Source organism: Diadema antillarum, unplaced genomic scaffold (genome assembly GCF_040938485.1).
Source record: "Diadema antillarum isolate AM-2024a unplaced genomic scaffold, OU_Dant_1.0 scf00000099, whole genome shotgun sequence".
NCBI lineage: Eukaryota > Metazoa > Echinodermata > Echinoidea > Diadematoida > Diadematidae > Diadema > Diadema antillarum.
Window position 1 is genome coordinate 1,359,242 of NW_027270988.1, and position 22,926 is coordinate 1,382,167.

At 43.5% G+C, this 22,926-nt stretch overlaps 1 protein-coding gene across 1 annotated transcript; it reads left to right on the plus strand.

The window, feature by feature from the left end:
• The first annotated feature begins 584 nt into the window (after positions 1 to 584).
• LOC139718771 (E3 ubiquitin-protein ligase SIAH1-like) lies at positions 585 to 8,685 on the plus strand. The gene is made up of 5 exons (XM_071630236.1): positions 585 to 700; positions 4,140 to 4,364; positions 4,647 to 4,886; positions 5,819 to 6,037; positions 8,249 to 8,685. The coding sequence occupies exons 2-5, from the start codon at positions 4,169 to 4,171 to the stop codon at positions 8,683 to 8,685; spliced, it is 1,092 nt and encodes a 363-aa protein (XP_071486337.1). The 5' UTR covers positions 585 to 700; positions 4,140 to 4,168.
• The last annotated feature ends 14,241 nt before the right edge of the window (positions 8,686 to 22,926 follow it).

The following is a 22,926-nucleotide window of genomic DNA, read 5'->3' on the forward strand; positions in this document are numbered from 1 at the left end:
GAGTCCATGCATAAGCTACAATTTCCCATGTCAAACTAAATTTGGCCAAAAATTGGACTTGGGTCGTTCTTATATTCATATACTCAATTGTATCTACATGCATATGTGAAAAAAAATATTCTTATCTGTTACTCCTTTACAATAACATGATTAAATGATGATATTGAGAGTTAAATGTGATACATGTAGCATAATTTTACAAAGTTATTAATAAGCGTGCAACGTATGTAGAATATCCATCACACAAGCTAAAAGGGCTTACACACAATGATGAAGATCATACCCATTGTTTCTTTGCAGAGAGTTATTTTCACAACACTGATGTTGTAGATGCTTTTGTCAATATTGTACGAAACCTGAGTCATTCTTGTTATTTTCGATCTCAAGATTGGCAACTCACAGTGCTTTATATTTCGCTTACCCCATTACTTTTGTGGATGCTATGTATATTCCGTTTGATGTGGACAAATGTGTGAGATGTTAGGGTCCAGCGAAGTCTCATTGATCCCAGTGTAAAAGACACAGTACAGTTCTGTATGACAGTCGGTCTTTCGTAGCTGTACAATTTACAATACAGTGGAAGTTTTCACTGTACGTGTGTGTGTGAAGCGTAGCCAGTGTGATGTTATGAACTCGACGGCAGCATATTCGTTCATTCCGTCTGAATTGTATTCGTGATGAAAGAACGAGTTTTAACTGAGTAAGCCACGATAATCTGTGCTTTGTATTTGTATGAATATTTTAGTGTTAGCTCTATGTTTTCTTTAAATTTGAAACGCAAATATGTATCAGTTATGTGATCTTCTGAGTGAGAAATTTGTAGCGCAGTGGCAGTGCCAGTCAGTGCAGTGCAGTCAAGAATTGATGTGTTCTGTACGGTAACGTCTTCACCATTTTTTACACTGCAAATGTATTGGAACCATGCATAGAAGTTACCTCGTAATAATGTTTTGGCCTACAATATTAATGTTGTCTAGATTTTGGTTGTAGTGAGTGGTTTCCAGCCAGCGTAGGAAGGCTAGGCTACGTAATATTACATACTGTACAAGATTGCTGTATTTACACAGTTGAGCAGTCGTGGGTACACAGAGAACTGCCCTGTGCTGTGGCCTGCTGTGAACAAAAGCTGTGGTATTTTTCCTACACAGTAACACACACCAGTAAATACACACACACAACAGCTCATTACTTCTGCAATACCAATGACATGTTGGATTGTTAATTGTCATTTCTCTCCACAGCAGTTATTGTGTACATGTACAATGAGCAATTATTGCAGTCGTATGGTATGCAAATATGATATGGGCATTAATAATATTGGTTCCTGGACACCGTCAACAGACCCTGCCCTGGTCTGAGCTGGATCCTGGACAGCTTGCCTTGACCGGGTCGAGTTGTCCAGGGTCGGGTTTGTGATTGGACAACTAGACCCAACACTACAACAGGGCAACAACTCTATTTGTTACAAATTTTTACAGAATGAATCAAATTTTTGTAATGTATATTAAATGGCATAGATTAGTACAGTAGAATGTGCATGTGTGTGAAAAAAGGTTTCATCAGATTTTTACAAAATCTATTCTGTTCTATTTTCTGTTAATTCTGATGCTGTGAAGCAATATTTCAGGGTATTTCCCCTGCTCTGAAAATCTTGATGACCAAGCTTTGTCTTGTGACTGTATGTATTAAAGGTGAAAGTTGTTGAGAAATTTCTGTGAAATGATAAAAATAAATGACAAAAGATGGAATTTCATATACTTTCGTTTGAATTCTATAATTTCTATTGTTGGTGACATTTTCATGAGCAGAGGAATCATTCTAGTAAGAAGAAAAATTAAACAAATGTTATCTGCGTCGAATTGCCTTTGCTCATACTCGTTTACCTGAAACGACGCAGCATGTGGCATGTTCAGTGGTTAGTGCTCCACTGGCCACCCATCGAGCTGCATGACAGCCAACCCTACAGGCTGGGGGCCCTGTGGTCCGGTATTCTATTATGCTGGTATTGGTTGGAGTGAGCACCACTCTGAGTGTGCCGCGTTGTTTCAGCTGAATGAGTATGAGCGAAAGCGCCAATTCGATGTTCACATGTAGACAATGTTTGTTTCATTTTCTTTCTCTCCGAAGTGATTCCTACACTCATGAAAATGTCACCAAGAATAGAAAACACATGTAACTATGTGATATATAATGTTTTGTTCTTTGTTATATCATTTCTTGGAAATTTCACAACAAATTTCTCTTTACCATACATCATGTTCTGTCATCAAGAAAAAGCTCGGTCACCGAGATTTTCAGAGCAGGGAAAATACTGTGAAATATTGCTTCACGACATCAGAAAATAAAAGGAAATTCTTTTTTAAAAATCCAATAAATCTTTTTTTCTAACATAATTCGACTGATCTACTGTAAGCCATTCATACACTGTACGACAAAAATGTGTTTCATTCTGTAAAAATCTGTAAGAAGTAGACTTAGGTTGAGTTGTTAAATCGCAAACCCGACCCTGGACAGCTTGACTAGGTCAAGCTGTCCAGGGTCAGACTATCCCGTGGTCGAGTTGTCCAACCCCCATGGGCATCATATACGGATGGTTTTGGTTTTTACTGATGATGCATTGATGGTGTTTTGCTTGGTTCCTTCCCTCTCTCCACCCGTGTTTTGTTCGAACTTTGATTAGGCAGTGACCTCAACAGGGTCTTCAGTCACAATACTCTAATAGATTCTAACCCATTCCAGGAAAACACTTTGTCAAAATTTACAATAATGGGGCTTGGTGATTAGTTTGAGTGGAGAGTAAGAGCTCTATACAATTGTACCTATCTGAGTACCCTCTTCCCTATTTAGCACATGACTTTCATGTGTCTCAAGTGAACTAAGAATGCATTGTAACAGCTTGATTGATTTTTTTGAGTTGCGCTTCATAAGTAGCCTAGAACCAAGTGGCAGGGACAATGTAAACACTGAAACTGTTAGTTACAATGTATCTGTTGGGTGGCAAGTGTGAAAGAGGAAGAAGGGGTGGGTCCGAAGGAAAATAATCATGCATACAGTGCATTATCTGCCCAATTTAAACTTATCAAAACCTGTAACAAATTTTAGTGTGAGCTGTGACTGAGAGTGACTTGGCACTGTAGAAATTCATCTTTGAACAATGAGACTGGAGAGCATCGCCTCAGTAGTGTTACCATATATAAAACCTTGGGTTTGTGTGCACTTATTGGCTATGACTTGAACACTGTAACAAGTAGCAAATCTGTGGATTGATGACTGGATGGTCTTCAAATACTGTGCTTGAAATGAAATATGAAATTCATCTTCTCTTTTTTTTTGGGGGGGGGGGGGGCAGGGGGCTCATTTTAATAGATGTTCTTGTAAGAGAATGATATGATTAAGGCCAATCAAAAATTAATAGCTCAAGAAACTTGTTTCTTCCCTCCCCTCTTTCCCATAACTTGCCCATGATTTTCCCTCTTTCCCATAACTTGCATAATTCATTGTAGATTCATATCTATTTCCAACAGTACCTAATCTTGAAAGCTGTCTTTGATTCACTGATCTTTATGTTGCACAGATCTCGGAAGCTTTGAGGACTGTGTTGGAATTTATATCTACATGAAGCACTTCAGTATAAGTGACATGATAACTCGTGACAAAGAACCTCTGCAGTGTGCATCTCTTTGCACAAAAGAAAGATTCTGCATCCAAAATGGCTGACAGACATCATGCAATGCATTATGAGTAAATTGTTATTAAAATTTTGTCATTATTTCCTTCTAATTGAGTGCTTTCTTGTGTTCTGCTAAACATATTGCAAGGAAAATTTGCCATGAGATATCGTAAATGAAAGGACATCTTGAAAGTTGGTGGATAGTTAGGATACTTGAGAAAGTTGATGACAGAAATAGAGAAATTCTGTCTGAAATGTTCTCGTTTAACCTCTTTAAAAGGACACGCTGATTTTGCTATTCCATGCTTTTCTCATGGACACCTGCCCAAGTATACTCCTGACTAGTCTTTGAAACCATATGGGTTATTGACTTCACTAAGTCTTTGTTGTGAAATCTGTACATCAGGATTTGGAATGTTCATCTCTTTTCATGCAATATCTTTTTCTCATTTCACTCTTTCCATTTCAGCCCTTCGGAAGCTGCATAGTGTGGCCAGTATGAGCCGACCTGCGGCCAATGGAAAGGCGCGAAGCCACACCCCGACAACCAATCAGGACCTTGCCAGCCTGTTCGAATGCCCGGTGTGCTTCGACTATGTTCTGCCGCCTATTCTCCAGTGTCAGAGCGGCCACTTAGTCTGCTCAAACTGTCGACCAAAACTCAACTGTTGCCCAACGTGCAGGGGTCCCTTAGGTAAGGTGCCCAGTCCCATCATGCACTGCTTTCCTTTGGTCCACATTAGTACATGCAGTAATTTTTACATTCCCCCTGTTCTTCGAACATTTCTCCACAGAATTGAAAACACAAGAAATTGAACTCACCTGACCAAGCTTGAAAAATTACTTGTGCGAAAATGTCCACTTAGTACAATACTGGGGATTCTGAAGACCCATACTGAAAGTCCCATCACTAGTATAATGCAAGCTCATAAAGGGTTTGAAATTATTATTATTATTATTTTTTTTTTTTTCACAGGGAGTATCCGTAACCTAGCCATGGAGAAGGTGGCTCAGACAGTCATGTTTCCATGCCGATACGCATCGTCCGGTTGCGCGGCCACGATGTCTTACAACGAGAAGCAGGACCACGAGGAGACGTGTGAGTTCCGGCCCTACTCCTGCCCCTGCCCCGGAGCCTCCTGTAAGTGGCAGGGCTCCCTCGATCAGGTCATGCCGCACCTGACGCACGCGCACAAAAGCATCACCACGCTACAAGGTAAGGGCGCCCCCAATGGTTTGTTTCCCCACAATCCCTCTTTCCGTCATACCTCATCACCTTTCTTTCTCTTTTTCGTCATCTTCTTATAGCAAAGATGTTAGTTTTCATGCTAAAGTCTGAATTCAAGTCCTAAAAGTATCAAAGTTCAGGCCCTTCATAGTGTACAAAGTTGTTTTATGTGTGATTATTGCAGGTCCTCTCTTTCATTCCAAATGGCATCCCTGTTATACAAGCACTTACGACTGCTCTTGTAGATCAATTGTTTAATCAGTCACTGTGAACCCACTTTTTGTGGTGTTGATGCTTTGTGCATGTGTGTGACATGCTGTTTTGTCAGGCTTTTAGAATTAGAACTCTCATTTCAACAAACAAAAGTGATAACGTGTTTCGAGTTTGTGCTGGAACAAAGAGAATCAAGCTGAACTGAGAAATGATAGTGTAACAGATAGAAGAGAGTGAATGTTTAAGCTTTATTTTTTTGCTTTGTATCATAAACATCTGAAGTTGATGTCTTGATTCCACACAATCAAAAACACCTGAAATTCATTTTACCTGGCTGAGCACAAAAAATTGCTCACACAAAAATAATTTTGCACTTTAACAGTACTGTATCTTTCTTGGAGGTGTGCCATTATTACTACTCTAACCTTTGCCTGTTTACAAACCTGTAACTGGGGACAAAGTGGATCAAACTGCCACTTCAAGAATGCATGCACTAGGTGGTAGAGAAACCCAGAATTTCTTGCTCAAAAATTCAGAACCTTGTCCCCTGAAAGACACCAGTGCTGCCACTCTCTGTGCCATCTCCCCCCTACTCCCAACTCCCCCCTCCCCGCTCCCCCTCTGCCCCTCCCCCCCCCCCCCCCCCCCCCCCCACTCCCATGATGATAACTCACTTGTCTTCCTCTCCCCTCTTCCCCAAACAAAAGGCGAGGACATTGTGTTCCTGGCCACTGACATCAACCTGCCCGGTGCAGTGGACTGGGTTATGATGCAGAGTTGCTTTGGCCACCACTTCATGCTGGTCCTAGAGAAGCAGGAGAAATATGACGGGCTCCAGCAGTTTTTCGCCATCGTCCAGCTCATCGGCTCCAGGAAACAGGCAGAAAACTTTGCCTACAGGTCAGGACTTTTTCTTGTGATGCCCAGTACACTGCACTATGGTTATAACAAAGTCCTTGGGACCAGCGGTTTTCTTTTGTTATGTCAAAAATTTGTTATAGCCGAACATTGAGGTATACAAAGATGTATGGATGATGATTTTAGGGCCCAAGTTTTTACATCCCTGTACTGAGAATTTCGTTATGATAACCATTTCCTTCATAATGGGAGTACGCTGCATGCAATTCTGCTAGGGCTGTGCCTGAGATTTTTTGTTCATAATTCTAAAAGCCGCCATCAAAAGGAAATCTTATAAAAACAACCTTTTTTTTTGTTTTGTTCACAGCTAGCAAACGTCATAGTACCACAAGGGCCATGAGTAGGCAGCTGCTAAAATACCCCAGGGGGATTTATCAGTAACCTATTTTCTTTGATGTTTTCTTGCATAGTCATTTAGTACATCAATTGTAGTTCAGCATTTAGGTCACATTTCTGATGATAGCTGTTACTGATTAGCTGCATAAGATTACAGCCTTGTACTCCAGCAGACAAGTGTTAAAGTTCGATCTCTGACATCCTCTAAATGATGAAAGTGATTTCTGGTATTCTGAACCATTGCCATCATCTGTATGTCTGTCTGTATCCTAAAACATTTTCAACTATGTGTGCTCAAAAATGAAAACAAAAACAAAAACAAAAACCAGACATTATTGATATACTAGCAGCACCCGTGGAAATCCACGGGTCAGAGGGCTTTTATTTTTTTATTTGATTTTCCACATTTTTATTGATGAAATAAAACAAAAGATTTTTGCATTCCTTCATGAAATTGTGCTCCTCTCGTCTACCCGCCACGTAATTGCTTTTATCACAGAACTTGAGTTTGGAGGGGTTAGCAGCACCCGTTGAAATCCAACTGTATTGTCTTGTTTTCCCTCACCTCCCCGCTCATGCAAACAGACACACACACACACACACACACACAAATACACACACACAACACACACACACACACACACACACACACACACACACACACAAATATCCATCCCCGCATAAAATAAACTAAACCAAAAACCAAAAACTACTAAAAACGCTTTGATATAACATTCCCAGAAAATTCTGCCAAAAGATTCTTCCTGTCGAAATGAGGAGATTTTTGCTTTGAAATTACCCTCCCCCATCCCGCGCACGTGCCTCCATCGCAGGCACCTGTGGAATTCCACGGCTCTCAGGGCCTAATTGTACGGTGTGTATTTGTTTTTTTTTTTTTTCATTGATATTTCTTTTCCTACGCATTAGAATAGAAAAAATCAAATATTTTCGCCTTCGTTTGCTCCCTCCTCTTTGCTTGTTTTTTCCACCCAACTTTGTTTGATGGATCATAGAACCATCCATGTATCTGCTTCAGACTGTTCCTTTATCATTCTCTCTTATTGTCCCCGCCGAACGAGTTCGAGCAGGGGACTATGAAACGGGCTCCGTACGTGTGTGTGTCCGTGTGTCCGTCCGTCCGTGTGTCCGTCCGTCCGTGTGTCCGTGTGTGCGTCCGTGTGTGATCAAAATCTTCAATTTGCTACTTCTCTGTCATTTATGAGCCAATTTTGATTCTGTTTGCTTTATATGATAGCACTACATGGGAGCTTTGAAACTTCTACACAGAATTTCAGTCGTGACCTTTGACCTTGACCTTTGACCTATATTGTACATTTTGCTACAAAATGCTACTCCTTCGCCATTTCTAACCCAATTTCGATTCCGTTTGCTTTATGTGATGGCACTAGGTGAGGGCTTCAAAACTTCTACACAGAATTTTGACCTTTGACTTCTTTGACCTTTGACCTTGATTTTTGACCTATATTGTACATTTTGCTACGAAATGCTACTCCTTCGCCATTTTTAACCCGATTTCGATTCCGTTTGCTTTATATGATGGCACTAGTTGAGGGCTTCAAAACTTCTACACAGAATTTTGACCTTTGACTTCTTTGACCTTTGACCTTGATTTTTGACCTATATTGTACATTTTGCTACGAAATGCTACTCCTTCGCCATTTTTAACCCGATTTCGATTCCGTTTGCTTTATATGATGGCACTAGTTGAGGGCTTCAAAACTTCTACACAGAATTTTGACCTTTGACTTCTTTGACCTTTGACCTTGATTTTTGACCTATATTGTGCATTTTGCTACAGAATGCTACTCCTTCGCCATTTCTAACCCGATTTCGATTCCGTTTGCTTTATGTGATAGCACTAGGTGAGGGCTTCAAAACTTCAATTTCCACCAAGAAGCAAAGACTCAAGGAGGACGCACCAACGAGTCATTCCACATCGAAGCAAGTAAGAACCAAGTCCCGATTGAGGAGGAACAGACGGCTGGCAAGGAAGTCTACTTACCGTGATCCCGTTGTCAGGGTGGGGCTACCAAGGGAGGGACACGCCCACTTGCAGACGGAGTGGGTGGACGTGAGGGCGCGGATGGATTGGGAAGTCAATGTGGTCGACACTCCACAGGTTCTGGAGTCGGACGAAATGGAATGGGAGAGAGTGGACGCGTCAAACATGGAATGGGAGACCGCAGTAGCGCCCTCTATGGGTATGGAATGGAGCAGTGTAGATGTCGCTACAGCCGAGGAGATGCTTTGGGAGGAAGCCTCGGTGGGTAGCGGAGGCGGCTGGCTCGCTTCTTGGTAGGCGGCCAGCCTCAGGGGAGGGGGAGGGGGAGAGGAGTTGGAAGAAAGAAGATGCAGACTCCAGACATTGTTTGAAATCCATCCCTGCATACGTGCTTAAGTCTGCATCCGGGACAGTTGTGACAGTAGAGCATCAAGAAAATGACTTCAATCCACACTGACTGGAAGGAACGTACTGCACCTCTGCACTCCCTCATGGAGACAGAAGATACAGTGATGGTCCCTCTGAGACATATTGAAATTCATCCATGGTGAGAGACTAAAACAACCTGCATCAGACGTCAGCACTTTATGTCTGCCATGGAGGACTTGGGAGAACACAGTACCATCAGTAGCACTTGGGCAAAGAGTTACTCATTTCTACAACGACAAGTCTATCTACCGCTGCATCATAGCATCATCACAGCTCGTAAAGAAGTCGACATTGTCGCCATGGAAACGGCCTTGTCCGCCACCGCAAGAAACTTCGTCAGCTACAAAGAGTAGGTTGATCTCGTATGAGCTATCACCTACAATGACCTATAAGACAATGTTGGATCCGAAAACCCCTCCTTAAATAGACGGAGCAAAGAAATCCGAACTAACGTTTACGATCACGTATTTTCCAGTGTCTGACAGGAAGAGCCTTTCCGAAAAAGATAGTCACGCCTGGTCATCCAAATTCCAGAAGACGACGAACGTCACACATTTAGGCTCCTGTGAATCACCTGCACGTATAAACTCTGATAGCCTGAGTACACACACTGTCCGTTGAAGTCATGAGAGAGAAACCGAACGACAAATGTTGTGGGGGAAACATAACATAAATACGTCTGTTGTCTGGAGAACAATCCCTATTGTCAGCAATCAGATTGTCGGCCAAAGCTGATTAACAGAAGAAAGATTAAAAAGCTATCTTGGTTGAAATCAGTTCAAGGGAGTTACAAACAAAATGACGGATGGGAGTGAAGAGCCCTTGCCAAAGATGAATGGCAGATCAGCAATACTCAAGCAATCTTATGTGTTGCACACTGTAAAAATAATTCATGACTAGTCTGATATTTTGCTCGGAGCTTATAAATCAAAGTATCTATCCGTCAGCGAAGAATACAGCCACGTTGTTTCATCCCACAGAGAGCGACATTATCCGTGGACCAGCTCGGGCGCGACGAGGAAGACCTTTAATTATCTAATGATTTGGATGAACACAAAGGGAAAAAGAAAAGAAAATCGCAGATTATGGCATGTCAGAAGTCAAAGAGTTAAAATCCACGGACTGAAACACAAGACCACTTTTTCGTAGTGTAGCGCTGGAAAAGGATACGTTGACATAATGCATGAGACGCTTTCAGCATGTTTGAAGAGGATGATCTCATCGCAGCGTCATGCCAACAAAGAATAATGATCTGAAGCTGCAACACTAGAACACTGAATCATGCTGTCGCATTGCAAATGTTACTAATAACTTTTATGGGCGGTGACATTATTTTCCTAGGTAATGTGAGGACTTAAAGGGAAATGGGAGTAATATGAGCTTTGGGATGAAGAAAAGGGAGACATGTAAACTACTACCAGCAGCAAGTGTCTGACAGAACCAGACTGGTGCAGACAGGCAGCGAATCATAGAAACAGACTGGTGCAGACTGTCAGATCACAATACCAGACTGGTACAGACTGGCAGATCACAGAACCAGACTGGTGCAGACTGTCAGATCACAGAACCAGACTGGTGCAGAGCTGGCAGATCACGGAAACAGACAGGTGCAGACTGCCAGATCACAGAAACAGACTGGTGCAGACTGTCAGATCACAGAAACAGACTGGTGCAGAGCTGGCAGATCACAGAACCAGACTGGTGCAGAGCTGGCAGATCACAGAACCAGACTGGTACAGACTGGCAGATCACAGAACCAGACTGGTGCAGACTGTCAGATCACAGAACCAGACTGATGCAGAGCTGGCAGATCACGGAAAAAGACAGGTACAGACTGCCAGATCACAGAAACAGACTGGTGCAGACTGTCAGATCACAGAAACAGACTGGTGCAGAGCTGGCAGATCACAGAAGCAGACTGGTGCAGAGCTGGCAGATCACAGAACCAGACTGGTGCAGAGCTGGCATATCACAGAACCAGACTGGTACAGACTGGCAGATCACAGAAACAGACTGGTGCAGAGCTGGCAGATCACGGAAACAGACAGGTGCAGACTGGCAGATCACAAAACCAGACTGGTGCAGAGCTGGCAGATCACAGAAGCAGACTGGTGCAGAGCTGGCAGATCACAGAACAAGACTGGTACAGACTGGCAGATCACAGAAACAGACTGGTGCAGAGCTGGCAGATCACAGAAACAGACTGGTGCAGACTGGCAGATCACAGAAACAGACTGGTGCAGACTGTCAGATCACAGAACCAGACTGGTGCAGAGCTGGCAGATCACGGAAACAGACAGGTACAGACTGCCAGATCACAGAAACAGACTGGTGCAGACTGGCAGATCACAAAACCAGACTGTTGAAGAGCTGGCAGATCACAGAACCAGACTGGTACAGACTGGCAGATCACAGAAACAGACTGGTGCAGAGCTGGCAGATCACAGAAACAGACTGGTGCAGAGCTGGCAGATCACAGAACCAGACTGGTGTAGACTGGCATATCACAGAAAATGACTGGTGCAGACTGGCAAATCACAGAAACAGACTGGTGTAGACTGGCAGATCATAGAATCAGACTGGTGCAGACTGGCAAATCACAGAACCAGACTGGTGCAGACTGGCAGATCACAGAAACAGACTGGTGCAGAGCTGTCAGATCACAGAACCAGACTCGTGCAGACTGGCAGATCACAGAAACAGACTGGTGCAGAGCTGGCAGATCAGAGAAACAGACTGGTGCAGAGCTGGCAGATCACAGAACCAGATTGGTGCAGAACTGGCAGATCACAGGAGCAGACTGGTGCAGAGCAGGGAGATCACAGAACCAGACTGATGCAGAACTGGCAGATCACAGAAGCAGACTGGTGCAGAGCTGGCAGATCACAGAACCAGACTGGTGCAGAGCTGGCAGATCACAGAAACAGACTGGTGAAGAGCTGGCAGATCACAGAACCAGACTGGTGCAGAGCTGGCAGATCACAGAAACAGACTGGTGCAGACTGTCAGATCACAGAAACAGACAGGTGCAGACTGGCAGATCACAGAAACAGACTAGTGCAGACTGGCAGATCACAGAACCAGACTGGTGCAGAGCTGGCAGATCACAGAAACAGACTGGTGCAGACTGTCAGATCACAGAAACAGACAGGTGCAGACTGGCAGCACAGAAACAGACTAGTGCAGACTGGCAGATCACAGAACCAGACTGGTGCAGAGCTGGCAGATCACAGAACCAGACTGGTGCAGACTGGCAGATCACAGAACCAGACTGGTGCAGAGCTGGCAGATCACAGAAACAGACTGGTGCAGACTGGTAGATCACAGAACCAGACTGGTGCAGACTGGCAGATCACAGAACTAGGCTGGTGCTTAGCTGGTAGATCACAGAAATAGACCGGTGCAGACTGGCAGATCACAGAAACAGACTGGTGCAGAGCTAGCAGATCACAGCAACAGACTGGTGCAGACTGTCAGATCACAGAACCAGACTGATGCAGATGGCAGATCACAGAACCAGACTGGTGGAGAGCTGGCAGATCACAGAACTAGACTGGTGCAGAGCTGGCAGATCACAGAACCAGACTGGTGTAGAGCTGGCAGATCACAGAACCAGACTGGTGCAGACTGGCAGATCACAGAAACAGACTGGTGTAGACTGGCAGATCACAGAAGCAGACTGGTGCAGACTGGCAGATCATAGAACCAGACTGGTGCAGAGCTGGCAGATCACAGAAGCGGACTGGTACCGACTGGCAGATCACAAAAACAGACTGGAGCAGACTGGCAGATCACGGAAACAGACTGGTGCAGAGCTGGCAGATCATAGAAGCAGACTGGTACAGACTGGAAGATCACAGAACCAGACTGGTGCAGAGCTGGCAGATCACGGAACTAGACTGTGGTGCAGAGCTGGCAGATCACAGAAACAGACTGGTGCAGAGCTGGCACATCACAGAAACAGACAGGTGCAGACTGTCAAATCACAGAAACAGACTGGTGCAGAGCTGGCAGATCACAGAACCAGACTGGTGCAGACTGGCAGATCACAGAAACAGACTGGTGCAGACTGGCAGATCAGAGAACCAGACTGGTGCAGAGCTGGCAGATCACAGAAACAGACTGGTGCAGACTGGCAGATCATAGAACCAGACAGGTACAGAGCTGTCAGATCACAGAAGCGGACTGGTGCCGACTGGCAGATCACAAAAACAGACTCGTGCAGACTGGCAGATCACGGAAACAGACTGGTGCAGACTGGTAGATCATAGAACCAGACAGGTGCAGAGCTGGCACATCACAGAAGCGGACTGGTGCCGACTGGCAGATCACAAAAACAGACTGGTGCAGAGCTGGCAGATCACAGAAACAGACTGGTGCAGACTGGCAGATCACAAAAACAGGCTTGTGCAGACTGGCAGATCACAGAAACAGACTGGTGCAGACTGGCAGATCATAGAACCAGACTGGTGCAGACTGGCAGATCACAGAACCAGACTGGTGCAGAGCTGGCATATCACAGAACCAGACTGGTACAGACTGGCAGATCACAGAACCAGACTGGTGCAGACTGGCAGATCACAGAAACAGACTGGTGCAGACTGGCAGATCATAGAACCAGACTGGCGCAGACTGGCAGATCACAGAAACAGACTGGTGCAGAGCTGGCAGATCACAGAAGCGCACTGGTGCCGACTGGCAGATCAAAAAAACAGACTGGTGTAGACTGGCAGATCACGGAAACAGACTGGTGGAGAGCTGGCAGATCACAGAAACAGACTAGTGCAGAGCTGGCAGATCACAGAAGCGGACTGGTACCGACTGGCAGATCATAGAACCAGACTGGTGCAGACTGGCAGATCACAAAAACAGACTGGTGCAGACTGGCAGATCACAAAAACAGACTGGTGCAGAGCTGGCAGATCACGGAAACAGACAGGTGCAGACTGGCAGATCATAGAACCAGACTGGTGCAGACTGGCAGATCACAGAAACAGACTGGTGCAGACTAGCAGATCACAGAAACAGACTGGTGCAGAGCTGGCAGATCACAGAAGCGGACTGGTGCCGACTGGCAGATCACAAAAACAGACTAGTGCAGAGCTGGCAGATCACAGAAACAGACTGGTACAGACTGGCAGATCATAGAATCAAACTGGTGCCGACTGGCAGATCACAAAAACAGACTGGTGCAGAGCTGGCAGATCACAGAAACAGACTGGTGCAGACTGGCAGATCACAGAACCAGACTGGTACAGACTGGCAGATCACAGAAACAGACTGGTGCAGACTGGCAGATCATAGAAACAGACTGGTGCAGACTGGCAGATCATAGAACCAGACTGGCGCAGACTGGCAGATCACAGAAACAGACTGGTGCAGAGCTGGCAGATCACAGAAGCGGACTGGTGCCGACTGGCAGATCACAAAAACAGACTGGTGCAGAGCTGGCAGATCACAGAACCAGACTGGTACAAACTGGCAGATCACAGAACCAGACTGGTGTAGACTGGCAGATCACAGAAACAGACTGGTGCAGACTGGCAGATCATAGAACCAGACTGGTGCAGACTGGCAGATCACAGAAACAGACTGGTGCAGAGCTGGCAGATCACAGAAGCGGACTGGTGCCGACTTGCAGATCACAAAAACAGACTGTTGCAGACTGGCAGATCACGGAAACAGACTGGTGGAGACTGGCAGATCATAGAACCAGACTAGTGCAGACTGGCAGATCACAAAAACAGACTGGTGGAGACTGGCAGATCATAGAACCAGACTGGTGCAGACTGGCAGATCACAGAAACAGACTGGTGCAGAGCTGGCAGATCACAGAAGTGGACTGGTGCCGACTGACAGATCACAAAAACAGACTAATGCAGACTGGCAGATCACGGAAACAGACTGGTGCAGACTGGCAGATCATAGAACCAGACAGGTTCAGAGCTGGCAGATCACAGAAGCGGACTGGTGCCGACTGGCAGATCACAAAAACAGACTGGTGCAGAGCTGGCAGATCACAGAAACAGACTGGTTGAGACTGGCAGATCACAGAAACAGACTGGTGCAAAGTGGCAGATCACAGAAACACACTGGTGCAGACTGGCAGATCATAGAACCAGACTGGTGCAGACTGGCAGATCACAGAACCAGACTGGTGCAGACTGGCAGATCATGGAAAGAGACTGGTGCAGACTGGCAGATCATAGAACCAGACAGGTGCAGAGCTGGCACATCACAGAAGCGGACTGGTGCCGACTGGCAGATCACAAAAACAGACTGGTGGAGAGCTGGCAGATCACAGAAGAAGACTGGTGCAGACTGCCAGATCACAGAAACAGACTGGTGCAGAGCTAGCAGATCAGAGAACCAGACTGGTGCAGACTGGCAGATCACAGAAACAGACTGGTGCAGAGCTAGCAGATCACAGAAGCGGACTGGTGCCGACTGGGACATCATAGAACCAGACTGGTGCAGAGCTGGCAGATCACAGAAACAGACTGGTGCAGAGCTGGCAGATCACAGAACCAGACTGGTGCAGAGCTGGCAGATCACAGAACCAGCCTGGTGCAGAGCTGGCAGATCACAGAAACAGACTGGTGCAGACTGGCAGATCACAAAAACAGACTGGTGCAGACTGGCAGATCACAGAAACAGACTGGTGCAGAGCTGGCAGATCACAGAAACAGACTGGTGAAGAGCTGGCAGATCACAGAAGCGGACTGGTGCCGACTGGCAGATCATGGAACCAGACTGGTGCAGAGCTGGCAGATCACAGAAACAGACTGGTACAGACTGGCAGATCACAGAAACAGACTGGTGCAGACTGGCAGATCATATAGAACCAGACAGGTGCAGAGCTGGCAGATCACAGAAGCAGACTGGTGCAGAGCTGGCAGATCACAAAAACAGACTGGTGCAGACTGCCAGATCACAGAAGCAGACTGGTGCAGACTGGTAGATCACAGAACCAGATTGGTGCAGAACTGGCATATCACAGAAGCGGACTGGTGCCGACTGGCAGATCATGGAACCAGACTGGTGCAGAGCTGGCAGATCACAGAAACAGACTGGTGCAGAGCTGGCAGATCACAAAAACAGACTAGTGCAGAGCTGGCAGATCATAGAACCAGACTGGTGCAGACTGGCAGATCACAGAAAAAGACTGGTGCAGAGCTGGCAGATCACAGAAGCAGACTGGTGCAGACTGGCAGATCACAGAACCAGACTGGTGCAGAGCTAGCAGATTACAGAAACAGACTGGTGCAGACTGGCAGATCACAGAACCAGACTGGTGCAGAGCTGGCAGATCAGAGAAACAGACTGGTGCAGACTGGCATATCACAGAACCAGACTGGTGCAGAGCTGGCAGATTACAGAAATATACTGGTGCAGAGCTGGCAGATCACAGAACCAGACTATTGCAGAGCTGGCAGATCACAGAAACAGACTGGTACAGACTGGCAGATCACAGAACCAGACTGGTGCAGAGCTGGCAGATCACAGAACCAGACTGGTGAAGAGCTGGCAGATCACAGAAACAGACTGGTACAGACTGGCAGATCACAGAACCAGACTGGTGCAGACTCGCAGACTACAGATCCAGATAGGTGCAGAGCTGGCACATCACAGATCCAGACTAGTGCAGAGCTGGCAGATCACAGAACCAGACTGGTGCAGAGCTGGCAGATCACAGAAACAGACTGGTGCAGAGCTGGCAGATCACAGAACCAGACTGGTGCAGACTGGCAGATCACAGAACCAGACTGGTGCAGAGCTGGCAGATCACAGAAAAAGACTGGTGCAGACTGGCAGATCATAGAACCAGACTAGTGAAGACTGGCAGAAAGATCACATCGACGTCTTCCCCTCATTCAAGAAGTTTCTTCTGACAACTGCGCTTTACTTTGCAATATTGATACCACCAACGGAAATCCACAGGCACTCATGTTACACAGAGCTATACAGGGAGAAAGAAAGGAGGCATTATGAAACCTATCAAAACCGGGCAGCGGAAATGGGGCAAAAGACAAAACAAGATTTAGATGTTCAGTCTCTCTCGTCTGTTATCCATTAGGAAGAAGAGTCGTGTGAATAAAAAAAAATCTATCAGACAAGAATAACCATGTTTCTGACAGAAAAGGTCGAGTCGGACGTGGGACAGCTAACTGAGGAAATATAAAGCGATTTGGACAAAACGGGATGGGCGATTAACAAAGGACATGAAAATCGAGAGTAGCGACCGTCTGGAGCCAGCAGCAAATGGAGGTAAACACAAATAGATGACTGCAAAGAGATAAAACATTTCCATACAACAGTCATATGATAAGATGAAGCAACAAAATTCATAACTGCTCGTTGATGACCAAATGCAAGATAAGTGGTACGAAATACGAAAGGAACATAATGATGATACTGTCTTGCGTTATCAAGTATGCAGAATGATGCATGGGAAAGCAAGCGAAGACTGCATGGAACTAATGATGGCAACAAAATCAAAACGCCAAAAACTATTTATGGAACCAGCTTGGATATTCCAAACACTGAACGACGCAGAGGTAGAAACTGAACCAGATGTGTTACTGGTGTGAAAATTGCCTCAAACTATGGTAATGGATTAAGCAGCGCCACAACAATGCAACTTTGTCTAAAGAAACTCACTTCTGATGACAAAAACATCAAAGAAAAAAATTCAAAAAGAAGGTCAGAAAAAACTTCAGAAATAAAAGAGAAGCTGATGAAACTCACCATAACTCGTTGCCTGGAAAATATGGCAATCACCCATCGAGTTTACACAGCATACAAGCCTCACCGGGTTCCGGAAGAAGTGGGTTCATTTAGCATAAAGTTCCTATGGACACTGACGGATACTTGCCAAAAAGCACGACAGGGGCTCTTAAAGAGGAAACACGGGAAACGCAACAAAACAATTCAAGCAGAGCACACTACAATATAGCACGACAGAAAAACTTTGTTATTGCACAAGGAAGGTGATTGGTCAAATGCACGGAATAAGCATCCAATCAGCAGAGGGGATCTTCCTATAATGATAGATAACCAGCGACATGGTTTAAGGAAGGAGAACCAACACAAACTGAAATAAAAAAAAAACAACGTCATACGTCTACAAAGTTGATTTATTGCTGGCGAGGTGGCAGAGACAAATCCGGAAATATTTCAATGCGGAAGAGGGAAAGGAGATGCAGGAACAATCCTACGCGGAAAGCAGAAACAATATCGCACATCAATGAGATCGAGATAGAAGGAAGGATAAATATCGCACTTCGAAATGGGAAAAGAGGAAGGAAACAATGATATGCAAAAGCTCATTCAGCTTTCATGTGAGGATGAATCAACAACTGACAAAAGACAAACTTACAAAAGACAGATTGGAAATGGACACTTCAGAGGATTGAGAGGGTATGAAAAGTTTAGGCAGACCTTATGACCACAAATAGTCGTTACTGTAAAATAAAAACAAAGAAAGAAACGCTAACAGGCAAGTGACGAACAATCGGAATACAGCATAGACGACAACCCAGGGCCCCTTAACACCTTGAAACGATCTCCACAAAACGACCCACTGGCGCATGCAACACAATGTATAACCATCAGAGGGAGGGGATGGAAGGAAAGGGATGTATACTGACTGTCAACAGAGGGCGGGGTGACTTATGAATGGGGAGGACAGGAAAGGAGGAGTGTTACCCCGAGAAAGAAACTGATGAGACGATGAGAACCATAGAATCCTGCTTGTAGTCCACGGAAGGTATTTTTCCTCCTTTATATTTCTTTTAAATTTTCATGTTCATACTGTTATCCAAATACTGTGTTTTCCTACGCATTTTCGGCTCTTCCTAGAGTCGCTCCAGTTGAGTTTTTTCCCCATAACTTTTCTGTCTTTTTTTTAGCTAATATCTTTTCGAAATAAGCATTTACAAATTGTGAGGTATAACATTTTAAGCATCTTTTTGCTTTTCAAGTTGTAATTTCCCGTTACTCGTAACAAATAGCTAACTGCTGTTCGTGCTTTACGTAATGCTATGGTTCTATTGGCTTTCATTGTCTGTGTTGCTCAAACTTGCAGATCCTTTAATCAGGACCACCGGATCGATCGAAGCCATCCGAGGTTTTTCACACCACACAATCAACATTGATCAAGATGGAACCGAGTTGAATATGTTACAGTTGTTTTTGTCAAAGAATATCTGCACGACTTATTAAGTGGCAAATGGAAATAACGCAGATTTTTTTTTTCACAACAAATGAAATGAAATTTGCTCTTCTTCGATGAAACTAATCAAGCCGAGTGTAATTACATGATTTCATTTAATCACCTGTGAGAGTCAATTTAGTCGAGTTTCAGACGTTATCTACCCCTATAAAAAGTCAAAAAGTTTTATTGTATAGTCCCGGAAGGTACTGTATCAAAATCATTCCAGCACTTAATGATGTACGCTGTAATCGGTTAATGCTTTCAAGACATAATGTTTAAATCAGGTAATGGGAATAATGGAGAATAAGAGGTGAAAGTGAGTTTTGTTCACCCCAAAACTATGGACTCACAAAAAATCTATTTCTATAACAAAAGAGAAAGCCAAAGAAAATGTTCAAAACGCAATGTATTACAATATAGATATTCGTAGTTTCTCCGTTAAGGTGCATTCATCTTGAAGAGCGAAAAGCCTTCAGTCAATTAAATGTAAACCGATATATGATCGATATCACTTACTCACTAACAAAAACATAAACAGAAGAGAAAAACTTACGAAAAAAAAAAACGGCCGAAAAATATTTGAGCCCTATTATGATTATGTGATCATGTTTATATTTATTTTTTTCTGACAGACTGGCAAAATATTGTGTGAATGTAAGTTTAATTCGTTCTTATGATTTCCCCTATAAACAATCACGTTAATTCTATAAAAGTATATTTGAGGAGTACTTCAATTAAAAGAAAAAATGTAAATGAGAAGAGACTGTCAATAATATTGTATATCAGAGCGAGAAAAGTCAATTTATCATCTTTGTAATAGCTGTAATTTTCTTATTATGCTCTGTTTTGATAGATGTCACTTTTTTGTGTGCCAAATGACTAACTTGCAACTGTTTATAAATGTTTCATCAATTTTATGTCTTTCCACAAAACGTTATGATTTTAATGCCAATGAAATATTAAAGTGCAATTATTTCAATGAATTTTTCCAGAGAGAAATTTCCAAATGTGTGGTTCTGGCGTCACAGGTGAGAGAGTGATGGAGTATTAAAGAGGAAATTCGCATCAAAATCAGACAAATAGAGTGGTATAGAGGTTCTATCAAAGCGGACATCGGACATCGGACATAAAATGAGCAAAGATATCAAATTTTATATAGCGTGTTATCGTGAAACATCGATATTGATGGTAACCACACAATCAAATTGAATGAAGAGCTAATGTCACAACCTCGCAAGTCTCACACAAATTATGCACTTAATTTAATTTTTTTTGTTCAGGTGTAAAATAGGTAAGCAGAGTACGAGTAATGTCATACAGGGCTATAATAACGGCTGGGTCCTTGGGAAGAGCAGTGATTACAGTACATTGAAAAGGCGACCCATGCAGGATAGATATGAAAATATGATAATAATGATAATTATAATAGTATTAACAATTATATCAATAAAAATAATGATGATGATGATGACAATAATGTAATCATTATTGTTGTTATAAGAAAAACAATAACATATATTTTTATCATTATCATCATCATTATCATTATTATTACTATTGTCATCATCATCGTTATTATAGGGCGCATTTTCCACGTGCCGATAAATATTGCTGTTCATTGTTACGTACAATTGCATATCGGTTAATAACATGAGAAAGAGCAATGAAGTTAGCAACGTATTTAGTGAAGAGACAGGAAGGTAGAAAGAGACGTATAGACTGCGATTCATTGGCAATGAATAGAAAGGGAGCTCATGCAATTGATGTCACGTTGAGAAGTGATTAACTACTGCATTCAATCGCTAACGGTCTTTACATCGATACCGAGACCTTAAAGACCTTAAAGACCTTATATTAAGAGAAATTGTCATTGTTACATGGCATTACAACAAGTACAGCTACAGCATTCTCCAAACGTGCGAACTGGTGTCGTTACATACATTCCGCCCTATTTGACGATGTGGTTACGTAATTTGCGCTGATCTCATAAGTGGGTTAGTTTCGTGAGACTGATAAACGATGATGGGTAAATCGATGAAAACCGCCCCTTTGCCTACCCTCATGTTCTTTGAGGGCTCCGTCTGTGCTGCATTGTCGCAGCTCCTTTGGCGTGAACTTTGAACGGAATCTCCCTCCTTTACAATGCCGATGCGTGCGGGTTTAAGAACCGCCTTGTGTGCCAAGTGTGTGCGGCCTTTTCGCGCTCAGTTTGGTCGACAAGGAAGCACGAACATGACATGAATACCTACCTACACACAGGTGGCGGAAAGGTGAGTTATAATATAAATATGTGCTGCTTGTAATGTGATATTTCGTGATCGCTTCAATGTTGATCACTGAATGTTGATAAGGCTAATTATGTGATGCAACGTGCTTTTAACATCCGCGTAGTTTAACGAGGCTGCATCGAATTGAGCCGGCCAGGGCTGCAGGGGTAATGTCTTGTCACTATTATAGTTTGTGGGGTACGTCCATCGAGGCGGCATTGCTGATATTCGCTAATTACTCGCGACAGCTGACCGTTCATTCCTCCCCGTTCGCGGCCTCATTGCGCTTTATTCAATGTCTAAATACTATATCTTTGTGGTGTTCAGTTAACGGGCTTGGAACACAATGTTGGTCTTTTTCTAGAAAGATGTGTTAATGTTCACCAACAGAGTGAGGTACGGTAAAGAAACAATTTTAACAGCTGCTTCACGTGCGTGTCTCTGATGCAGACTTAGAAATGACAGTGCATCAGTTACTGTTGTTTGATTCATTGTCAACGGGAATATAGGCCTAATTATTTAGAATGACTCCGCAATAATCATTTCAAGGCAGATTAAAAAACGCTAATTGAAACCGTATGAGTAGCTCTGCAATCGAGTGAAACAGCTTCTCAAAATACTCTTCGGTGCGGTGTGATGTTTGATCAGTCGTTCATCTTCACTAAAATTATCCCGTAGCTTTGCGTTACCATGGATACGTCACTCGCGGGGTTGACGTTGCCCAGCAAATTTGAGACCGTCATCAATGTAAGGTTCTATACTTGTCTTTCCTCACGCGTGCTGAAAACAGAGAAATTAAGGATATTCGGTCAATAGTCTCTGATGTCACTTGTTAAAAATTCAAATTATAGCGCAGTAGTAGCCAACGTTGATTAGTATAAATAACATTCAGAGTATTTATCTGTTCTAGCTATAATAACATATAGATGCATACTACTGATCTTTACAATCGTACTAGCGCAACCATACTTTGTCAAAGTGTTTATTTCTAACCACAACCATCTATACAGTGCGCTCAAAATGTCGACGCGAATCCCGTCAATCATCTTTGTAATAATCATATCAGAATGTATGATAATATATACGTGTTGTCTATCCAATATTGAGAAGCCGGTTTCTCAGTACATTTTGAAACTTGCATGAAGGCTTTTTCAAGGTAATTGCTGTTAAAGTGATCGTGCACATTATATATTTTTTTCTCTGTGATATCAAGCAATAAGCTTATTTTTTTTTTTGGAGAGTATACTACAGTATAGTCTTGAACCACAACGGCATAGGTTTAGTGTCAGGGGAATTTTGCCTCCTCTGACACTGCTTTGACAATAACTTCGAAACAAAGCAGGAATTGAGTTCGCGACGTATTTCCAAAAAAAAAAAGAATTAATTCTCGATCATTAGATGTTCAGCGGGACTGTTTCCCCATAGCATTTGATGCCAATTAGATCTACGATTTGATATACTGTTTGATGAAAAATATATCACTATCAAAATGATTTACTTAACCATTTCAACTTGTATTAATATTATGATTACTACTACTACTACTACTACTACTACTACACCTGCTACTCCTATTATTAATACTAGTAGTAGTACTAGTACTTCTTGTTCAACCACTTCTGTTGG